Source organism: Phycodurus eques, chromosome 10 (assembly GCF_024500275.1).
Source record: "Phycodurus eques isolate BA_2022a chromosome 10, UOR_Pequ_1.1, whole genome shotgun sequence".
In the NCBI taxonomy this organism is placed as follows: Eukaryota; Metazoa; Chordata; class Actinopteri; order Syngnathiformes; family Syngnathidae; genus Phycodurus; species Phycodurus eques.
The window spans coordinates 28,190,919-28,201,661 of NC_084534.1; the positions used below are offsets into that span (position 1 = coordinate 28,190,919).

At 41.0% G+C, this 10,743-nt stretch overlaps 1 protein-coding gene across 12 annotated transcripts in view; it reads right to left on the reverse strand.

Annotated features, from left to right (window-relative positions):
* Positions 1-10,743, reverse strand: part of stab1 (stabilin 1) — a 55,112-nt gene that overhangs the window by 42,115 nt on the left and 2,254 nt on the right. For 9 of the 12 annotated variants that reach the window (XR_009769260.1, XR_009769259.1, XM_061686806.1 and 6 more), the window contains exons 2-14: positions 7,086-7,193; positions 5,231-5,474; positions 4,811-4,896; positions 4,256-4,325; positions 4,034-4,129; positions 3,271-3,384; positions 2,489-2,676; positions 2,129-2,265; positions 1,919-2,046; positions 1,314-1,390; positions 982-1,107; positions 177-332; positions 23-94 (exon numbers count right to left, since the gene is read on the reverse strand). Coding sequence is in view for 10 of the 12 variants with exons in the window: in XM_061686806.1 (XP_061542790.1) it covers positions 23-94; positions 177-332; positions 982-1,107; positions 1,314-1,390; positions 1,919-2,046; positions 2,129-2,265; positions 2,489-2,676; positions 3,271-3,384; positions 4,034-4,129; positions 4,256-4,325; positions 4,811-4,896; positions 5,231-5,474; positions 7,086-7,154 (1,563 nt within the window). In the remaining 2 variants the exon portion in view is untranslated. The remainder of the gene's footprint in view (positions 1-22; positions 95-176; positions 333-981; positions 1,108-1,313; positions 1,391-1,918; positions 2,047-2,128; positions 2,266-2,488; positions 2,677-3,270; positions 3,385-4,033; positions 4,130-4,255; positions 4,326-4,810; positions 4,897-5,230; positions 5,475-7,085; positions 7,194-10,743) is intronic. The other 3 variants (XM_061686802.1, XM_061686800.1, XM_061686809.1) reach the window with 1 other exon arrangement.

Genomic DNA, 10,743 nt, shown 5'->3' on the forward strand with positions numbered 1-10,743 from the left:
GACTAAAAGCAAGTTGACTGACGTCGATGAGCGACAGGAAGCGGTTGAAGATGGGCTCTCTCCTCACAACCTCGCCGACGTTCATTACTGCGTACTGAACCGGAGAAAGAAAGAAATGATTACTCATATCATCTGGATTGGTTATTGTGCATATGTGCGTTCATTGACGTCCTTACTCGTCCTTCCAGGGCAGGCGCAGGAACGGGCGCCGTGTCCGCGGAGGGGCCCGTGATCGGCCGGTCGATGATGTGGATGACGCCGTTGGACGCCGGCAGGTCGGGCCGGACGACGCTGTACAGCCGCTTGGGGTCGTGCAGCATGATGAAACGCTGCTGGGAAGACGAAAACGAGCCACAAACGGAAAATTCAACAACGGAAACTCTCGTCCGACTCATTCGGTTGGCCTGCGGCGAAGAGCCTGAATAAGTCAGGTGGTCAAAACGGCGGTATAATGCTGTGCACAAAAACATTTACAGATGGCTTCTGTATTTGAATTCGAAAAGACAAGAAAAGGATTATTCTGTTTATACAACAAAATTTTAATCTCACAAAATTTGTAGGTATGATAAAAAAATGACACAAATTGGGACAATATATTTTAAATTTGTATTTTATTTTCAATTTAAAAAAATGCAACCAATTTAGAGACATTTGATCTTGACTTGTTCTTATCTTAGTTTCAATTTGGAAAATGCCACCAATTTAGAAAAAGTATATTTTGATTTTATTCTTCTCATATTTTCAATTTAAAAAAAATGCAAACAATTTGGAGATGTATTTTGACTTGTTTTCAATTTAAAAAAATGAAAGGTGTCTTGTCTGAACGTGATTGGATGAGCCGATGTGGGGTGAAGAGGGCGCACAGCGACTGAAAAAATATCAACGACGTTATCGATTCACTGACGTCAACTGGACTTTCGCCGCCTCAGCGTTGAACAGAAACTTTTTTTTTTTTAAGTGAAGCGGTTGAAGCCGTCGTACCTTATCGTCTTTGCTCCTCATGTGAGCTCCTCCGTACATGTCGAACTCTCGGCCGTCCGTCATGTCCCGCAGCAGGTGCTGACCCAGGATCAGGTGGTTGCGACAAACCGTCTCCTCGTTCACAGACTCCAAAGGAAAAGGGGAAGAAAAAAAAAACTATTCAAAATCTGGGGTTCCACTGCGTTCGTCGTGTCTTTTTGGAGAATGACATTTAGAATTTCTCGTGTTCACGTGAACATTTTTCGGGGAATGGGAAGTTTTTGGCCTGTTCGCCAGTTAAGAGATTCCCTTTTAAAAAGTAGTTGTGTCAACACGAGAAAAGTCAAACTTACAGTCAGAGGGGTTTGGAGTTGAGGGACGAAAAGCGTGAACGGCCCGTTGTGACTCAACAGGTTTAAACAACCTCTCTCTGAAACACAAAGCACAAGTACACTAAGAAAAACGCTTACCACTCCCAAATTGAGCGATATTTTGGGAGAGGTGCGACAATTCATCGTTTCATCAATAACTAATCGATTATCAAATGAATTGACAACTATTTTGACAAGATGAATCGTACAGAGACCTAACTTAAAATTGTCCAGTTATTTATTAATAATAAATAAACTAGATTTATATAGCACCTTTAGGAAAAAATTAGCTTACTTCCAAATATGATGAATCAAATTAATTTATATAAAATAAACAATAACATATGTATAAAAAATAATGTTATAAACCATTTCATTAAATATAAACATTGATTAACATTAAGATTAATCACAAAAATAAAAACAAAATGTCAATGCCAAAAAGCACATTGAAAATGATAGCAAGAAGCAGAATAAATGACATGACTGATTGGTTGTGAACTTTTTCATTTATAAAAACTACAGCTAGTGTACTTAGTACGTCTACTTTATGTACTGTATGTAATGTGCGTAGGAAATGTTGCAACCAAACAGGTCGATGGCCCCCATCAGTTTTTCTCTGTGGGCTCCGTTGCGGTTCAGGTCCCGCAGACGCTCCATCAGGTTACCGTAGCAACGCCGCCCATCGCCGATCTCGCCCGGCTGGCACACACACCTGACCCAAAAAAATTTCAAATAAAAACACCCAAAATAATTCAACCTTCAGGCGTCGTGGGATGTTGTCATTCTTTAATGACCTGGCTTTTCCATCCAGTCCGGTTTGGCAGACGGCCGACGAGTGGCACGAGTCCGCCGAGCAGGCCGAAAGCAGCTGGCAGCCCGACTCGACGGTGCCCCCAACTGGAGACATGCCAGACATGCACTCGCAGGCAGCCTGGGAGACAAAAGCAAACGCTTATCACAGACTTCCTGTCAGCCTTACAAGCGCTTCCCAACCTTTCCTGAGCAGAGACACGTTTCACTTTGGAAAAAGCTCACAAAAAGGTATTATTCAGTGTAAAATGTGAGCCTGTTGTTTGAATGGCAACGGGGGTTAATTGTACTTTCTGAAAAATGCCAATTGTTGTTACGTCGGTGGCGAAAGATTATTGGCGTACCTTGTTGGGTCCCTTAAAGACGCAGACGGTGCTGTTGAGGCGGCAGCCGCCGTTGTTGACGGCGCAAGGGTTTCTGGGTACGCAGACGCGACCGTCGCCCTCAAAGTCGGCCTTGCAGGCGCAGGTGACCTTTGACCCCTGCGAGGAGCACCGCGCGTTGACGGCGCAGCTGCTCGACACGCACACGCCTGGGGGAAAAAAACAAAACAAACAAGTGACGCCGCTGCACGCAAAAGTTGAACGCAATTAGCCCCATTGGAAATACAATAAAAGTCAATTTGCACCTTTCTGTTGTTGGCTTAACTAATTCACCTACTTGCAGTTTGCGTTTTTTTAATACAGAGTAAACTAACTTCATCCATTTGCTGAAATTTTTTTTCCCCCAAAAATCTCATCTTCCGGTATTCCGAATTCTATCCATGTATGTTTTGGTGCCACAAGATGCCACCCAAAGGCGAAAAATAATTGAAACTATTAAAAATGTAAAACGGAATAAATGTATTCAATTCGATTCAAAGACAATGATAACCGATGAGCTTTTATTTTGATTTTTGGCTGAATTTTGTCATTTCCAACTTCTGCTTTTTAAATGTATCAATAATATGGTTTCCACCAAATTCACCTTTAGGCTCTATGGGGGCCAACTGAAACTCATCCAAACTACATTTTATATACTAACTAAATCATACCATTTGGGTCACAACACTTGAACATTTCTGTTACGTTTACGTTTTCGTTTGTGACAGGGGAGCAATTTCATGTCATGAAAGCGTGGTGTTTACTTCCGCATTGGTTCTGCGGCGTCTTCCAGTATCCTGGCAAACATTGGCACGTGGCGGCGTCTCCTTCGCCTTGGCAGTACGTGTACGCGCCGCACGCGCGGCACCGGCTGTTCACTGAACACAAAAACACAATAAGCGCACTCGACGATTGTTCGAGATCTTCGGTAGCATCTGGACTGAATGTGGATGATGCTGTCGCGTGCTTATGTCATGCCAAAAACTACAAAAATGGCCGCCCGAGCTCCATACCGGACCTTTAGGGTTGGCTGCAATGAGACAAATGACAATAAAACAACAACAACAGAGGACAAATGTAAAGTGAATTAAATTCAATAACAATTTTGAATGGAATTCATTTTCATTATTTGAACAAAGGAATCCCTTGGATTTAATCACATTTATTAATTTTAATTACATTTTATTACTGATATATTTCCCGGATTGAATAAAATGAAATCAAATGTACTGCATTTTTAAAATATATATATTTTTTGTATTATATCATTATTGGATAATCCTTTACTTTTTATTATGACTGGATAGCTGCCTTTTAATGTATAATGTTTTGTTTAGTTTTTTTACATTTTTTAATCAAATGAAATAACTAGATTAAATAATAATAATTAGATTAAATAATTACATCACTTATTCTTTCACCACTGTAATATTTTATATTTGAAATTTGTTTTATTTAAAAATGTCTTATTTCTAAAGTGTAATTATCTCGTATGTACGCTTTTTTATGAATGAGTGCGCGCGTCACCTTGGTCGCATCGCTTTCCCGTGTACGGCGGCTGACAGAAGCAGCGGCCGCTGCCCTCCGGCCCGTCTTCGCACCCGCCGTGCTCGCAGTCGCACGCTGACACGAAAACAAACACAACACAACACAACAAAAACATGTGTGTTTATGGAGTAGACACACAATAATCCCATCTAGAGCCCGGCATCCTTTCTAACGGAGTCCAACGTGCGTGGGAGCTCTCACCTTTGTCGCAGTTGTTGCCAAACGTTTTCTCTTTGCTGCACGCCTGACACGCGAACCCGCTGAAGCCGTCCTGACCGCACCACGCCGCAGAACAGGCGTTAGAAAACAGCAGGGACAGAGATTAAGAAGGAGCCGTGAAAGAAGCTCGAACGGGCTCAGTGGAAACAGCGGGAACAGGCAGAATAAGTACAGGCATGAGAAGCAGCAGGAACAGGCAGATGTAGCGGGAGGAGTGAAAGAACATGTAACAGGATCAGTGTAAGCAGCAGAAACACAGTCAACGCAACAGGAACAGGCATGAAAAGTAACGGTAATATGGATTGGAAACAACAGGAACACCCAGTAGAAGGACCTGGAAGAGGAAGTAGGAGCAACAGGAACAGGTAATAGAAACAGCAGGAAGAGGAATAAGTAGCAGTAACAGGCAGAAGATGTAGCTGGAACGGGAATAAGAAGCAGCAGGAACAGAGATTAGAAGAAGCAAGAACAGCCATGAGGAGCTGCAGGAACAGGCAGAAGAGGCGGTTGTGACAGGTGTACAGGAAGTGTACTGACATCACAGACGCAGGTCCCGTTGCCGAGGTCTCCGTCCGCGCACGTCCCATGGAAGTTGCACGTCTTCCCCGACCAGCTGGGACAGGCTGGATCATATTGGGAACATTGGTTCACTTTCAAGCATTTTGCAGTTTGTTTACTTCAGAGATGTTCAAACGTTTTACACTCATCTCCTCTCCAAATTTTCACACCTTTTTTTTTTTTCATTAAACGTCTCAATTTTGTGTTTTGTTTCTAAATGCAGAAAATATGTTTGAAGTGCTAAAAACCTGCAGACTGAGAACAATTTAGTACTGACTTGTTGAGCTGTATCTTAAAATTCTTTTTCACTATCTGTGTTTCATTTTAAGGAAGCGCTGCCTTGCCCCAACTTAAAGAATCTTTTTTTTTTTTTTTTTTTTTTTCCCCCCAGCGACTCACGAAGACAAAGTGGCCCCCAATGCTGCGGGCAGCATCGCGGCTGCATGAAGCTCTTGACGCACAGCCTTCGGCATCCGTCCAGCGACACTTCCGTGGCGCCGATGTTGACGGTGTAGCTGCAGTTGGTCACGCCGCCGTTGGTGAAGCCGTGCAAGCACAGGCTGCTGGTCACCGCAGCGCAGGACGTGCACGGCGTGTATATGTCCAACCTTTGTGGGATGTCGCAGCGACCGGACGGTGGAATCTGCTGGCGCAGGAAGAGGGTCAAAACCAACATAATTGCAGTCACAGGGTCAGCAGAAAGAACAGTAGAAGGCGCTGGAAGAAATGGGAATGCAAGATAACGCTGGAATAGGCGGCAAGGGCAGTAACAAGATGTAGAAACAGCGGGATCATGATTAGAAGAGACAGCAATACCTGTAAGAAGCAGGAACAGAGTCAGTAGAAGCAACAGTAACAGGAAGGAGAATAAGAAGTAACAGGTTCAGTGGGAGAAAGCAATAACAGGCTGTAGAAACAGCAACAGGGTGAGAAGAGTCCAGCAATACCTGTAGGCAGCAGGAACAGGATCAGTCGAAGCAATGGTGACGAAGTGAGGTAAGTCAAGTCAGATGAAGCAGTAACAGGCAGTGAAAAGCAACAGGAACAGGATTAGAAAAGGCGGCAATACCCATAGGAAGCAGGAACAGGATCATTAAAAGAGACCAGAAAAGGATCAGAAGATGCACTAATACCAGTATGCAGCAGGAACAGGATCAGTACAAGCAACAGTAAGAGGCAGGAGAAATAACAGTGGCAGATTACGTTGAAGGAAGCCGTAAAAGGCAGCAAAAAGCCAGAGGTACAGGGTCAGAAGAGGCAGCAATACCTGTAAGTAGCAGGAACAGGATCAGTGAAGGTGACAGGAACCAGATCAAAAGGGGCCACAATACCCGCGGGAAGCAGGAACAGCATCAGCAGAGCATTAGTGACAGATGACAGAAGCAGCAACCGTAACAGGTTCAGTTGAATGAAGTAGTAACAGGCAGTACAAAGCAACAGTCAGAGTACCAAATACCAATACCGGTAGCAAACAGAACAGGATCAGTAGAAGCAACAGTAACAGGCAGGGGACGCGGTAGCAGTAGCAGCCTGTAGAAACAGCTTTAACAAGCAGGAAAAGAGAGAGTCACAGGAGCAAAGAAGTCAGTGATAACCATATCAAGCTGGAACAGGCTCAGCTGAAGCAACAGTAACAGTCAGACAAAGCAGCAGTAACAGGTACACAAAGAAGTACTTATACGAACAGCATCAATGAAAACAGCCAGAACAGGGTCAGTTCAGAGCAGCTGTAACAGGCATTACAAGTCGCAGTCACAGGTACCGGAGGTAGGTCCAACCATGACTAGTGAGAGCTAAAATATTCATTTGTCCAAAATGGAGTCGTGTGACATTTATTTTACATGAGGGTTTTTTTTAGTTTTTGTTTTATTTTTATGAGAAGTGAAGACGAGGATAGAGGGGTGCATGCGTATAAGGAAGAAAAAATTGACATTAAGCTCATCTAAAAAAAAAAAAAAAGTCTAATTTTGCAATAGCATGACTTTATTCTTGTGAATTTTTTTTTTTTACTCCCACAGAAACATAACATTTTTTTCCTCCCGAAAATATTACCTTATTTTCATACTTAGATTTTTCCTTCTTATTAAATATATTCTGAATTTTTATAAATCTTCTTTAATGACTTTTTATCTACAAAAAGTACAACTTTAATCTTTTAATACTGCAACTTCAATCTTATATTACTAAACTAATCACCCTCCCCCCCAAAAAAACAAACAAACAAACAAAAACAAATCGAGTGAGTGTACATTACCTGTAGTTGCAGTGAAGTTTGCAGTTGTAGTAATTGTAGCAGCAGCAGCAGCAGCAGCAGCAGCAGCATGGTTCGGCGTCACAAATAAAAAATAGCAAAACGGCGGTCCTGTCAGCGGGCAGGGGAAAAAAATATAATAATACAAAAAAAAATTGTGTTAATCCTATACAATGAGGAGGCACATTGAAGTAAAAAAAAAAAAAAAAAAAAAGGGCCGCCAGATCCCTACAAATATTCTGCTAAAAGTGACAAAGTAAGCATGAGGGACGAGAGAGAAGTTGAAGTTGCGGTCGTCATGTCGGACCGTTTCCTCCCTCTCCGTCTAATCAAGGAAGAGGCGGGAGGAAGGGGGGGGGAACACAACCGAGTGACACATTTCCTCCTGCTACTGCACTCTAATCTTTACAATTGCCTACATTATTATATTAGTTATCATGAAGCAGGGGTGTGCAAACTTTTGTGCTCAAGTGTCACAATTGATTTTTTAAAACGGAGATGAGCCGGCAAAAAAAGGTATTCCCAAATAATTGCTGAATCAATAACGGTTACATTAATTATAAATAATAAAAATGAGTATGAATTACAATTTGAAGGAAATAAACTTTTCATATACAATTGGTTGATTAAAACATGTATTTATCTCAAATGTTTATTGTAAATAAAATGTGGAGTCAGTAAATAAAATGCAGTTTTATTTCATTAAATAATTGGTAAAATTAGGTGAACTACAAATAAAGTAAGTCAAAATTAGTGTAAATTATTGGATTAAAATGAACAATTTAATTCATTTAGCATTTTTTTGTCATCAAATGGGTTAATTGAAATAAATTAATCTATCCCTTTAATCATGTTAGGTTAAAATAAAATATTACAAGAATGTTTTTTTATATATCAATTTAACATTTTTGTCAAATATGTGGGGAAAAAACAAGTTAACACTTCATTATTAATAAAATGAAAAAATGATCATGATTTTATTAATTTTATTTGTTGTACTCATTTGGCTTTTTCCCCCCCCCCACATAATATTGGTTAATTAAATATAGATGCATTTAATTTTCATTCAATTATGAATCAATCAATCTAATTAAATAATGTTATTTATTATAAATGAAATTAAAATGATCATGGATTTTTTTTAAAACATGCTTTTAATATTTTCATTTTCTTAATAAAAATAGTAAAATTAGGTACCATGGATTAAAAAATGCATTTAATAGTTTCCTTTTCTTAAACAAAAAACAGTAAAATTAGGTACCATGGATTAAAAAATGCATTTAATATTTTCATTTTATTAAAGAAAAATCAGTAGACCGATTATAATAAAATTAAAAAGTATGAAATATTGCCTGAGTAAATTGTTCCATTCATTTAGCCAATTTTTTACAATAAAAAAAGTTTTAAAAAAAAAGAACTAAATTTTATTGTGGTAAACAATTGATCAAATGAATTACATTAAGTACAAATAAAAAAAATCTAAATAATCAGTTTATGAAATAAAACTGTCAATATACGGGCAACAAAATAAAAAAATCGTAACTTTCTTTTCCCTCTATTTTATAGTTGGTCAAAATAAAAGTCAATAAAAATGAATCACGGATTTCTTTTTTTCAAGAAAATAAACTAAACATCAGGTCCATCAAAAATAAAAATCCAATTTGGGCCCTTGAGCTAACACGGCAAACCCCGACCTGACTCAACTTCCTTTTCCAACTGTTGTTTGATGAGTTGAGGAATTTTGTCTGCCACTTTACGAAGTCTAGTGAGCACAAAAGGTGGTAGGTAGGCCTCGGTTTTGTAGCCGCTAGATTGTGAGAAATCCTTCTTTCCTGACAGGAAGTTTTGGGCGGATTTCCTCTCCCGGCGGTCCCCGCGGGCCGCTGCAATTGGGACGGATTTCCTCGTGTGAGCTGACACGACGGCTGCGCAAAAAGAAAGAAAGGAACGCAAAAGCACTTTCTTTCCTGGCTTTAATGCCAGCCCCAGTGCGGGAACGAGCGGAGAGGAGGTCAAAGTTCAGGCTGCCAGGAACAATAGCAGGAAGTGCACGGATGCTCCAGTGCTGACCATTTAAATAGTTTTCCCACCTAGTGGGACGCAAGCAAGCAACACAAATCATCACTTTTGTACTTTTGTTTTTTTAACCCCGTTTTATGGCGAGTCATCAAACTTGGCTGCGCCCACAGACAATTACAGAAACTCAAATCCTTCATAATTTTGCGTCATCTGTCTGTCTAGTTAGCATATATGGTGAAAAGTGTGTCGATGAAGGATCCCTGGAAATAGCCAACACGGGCCTAAGATGTGCTTTAAAGCAAAGTGAAAGACTTTATCCGTCTTTTCGACACGGCATCTTGCCAATTTGGTGGGTCTACTCTTGATAGACACAGCCGTCAAACTTCATGTTGCTACATTCAAGTGGCTTCGGGGCCTGCATTTTCAAAAACAGTGGACAAGCCACTGGAAAGGGCGAAAGTTCGCCCAAAAAGGTGGACATTCTGTTTCTTTTCAGACATGGCCTCAAGAGACGTTTTATTTTTATTTTGAATGGGTATATTGCACCGTTTCAACCTTGAAGTTGGCAATTTGTTGCAGAAGACTGCGAGACGCCGTCCAGCAAGGTTAGTAAGCATGACAATGAAGAGAAACGAAGCTCCAATTTTCCTCTCGAGCGAACACTGGAGGGTCGAAACGTCGACAACGAGCAGATTATTGAGAAGACACTGTAACATTTCATCGTGACGTAAGCGTTAAAGCTGCCTGTGGGTTGAAAGTTAGGACGTCAAGACGGATTTTGGACGGATTGGAGGACCTTGGTTTGAGCGCGTCTTTCCCTCTTATCTGACCCGGCGTTGCTACCGTGGCCTGATAAAGTTCATCAGCGTAGCGTATCGCGGCTGGGCGCTTTTGCCTCGAGGTTGCCCGATCGGCGGCGAAAAAAACCACACGCACACGACGGACGGACGCCTCGATAACGTTATCGCGGGACTGTTGTGTAACAAGCCACGCGCGCAGGCCGTGAAAAAGTTATGAAAACACGAGGAGGTGCGATAGGAAGGGGGATCCGAGCGAGGGTCTTAACCTCAACAAACGTCTCCATCAGCTAATAAACTGCTGACGTGCACAAAGACCAGAAAACAGAAAGATGAAAAGTGACAAAGTGTTGTCCGAAGGGCCGGGAAAAAAAACCCACACAAACTCAGCAGATTCTCCGGTAGAGCGCGAGACAAAGTACAACTAGTGGTTTATAAACGAAATTATAATAATCATAATGTCATCATTAGCGGACGGCAGCCTGGGACATGGAGGACAACGAACAAACGGGCTGAACCATTCGGATTCGAAGGGGGCGGACGCTTCCATTGATATTTAAAGGTGTTATTTAGAGAAAACAAATTGTACAGGATTAAAGTCAAACGAAAACAGGAAAACAAATTTGATTTATTTTTCTCTGAAAGCTACGACGTTAATCTCGTAATACTCAAAATTTCCAACTGGAAAAATACAACTTCAGAAATGTGGGAAAAGGTACTTTATTCTCTATCCTCAAACAACTGACTTTCATCTCATTCAGAATTTCCTTCCCCAATGAGTCATGAAAATGCAACTATTTTCATTTTAGAAGAGAACTATAATCTGGTAACAATTTTGTTACTGA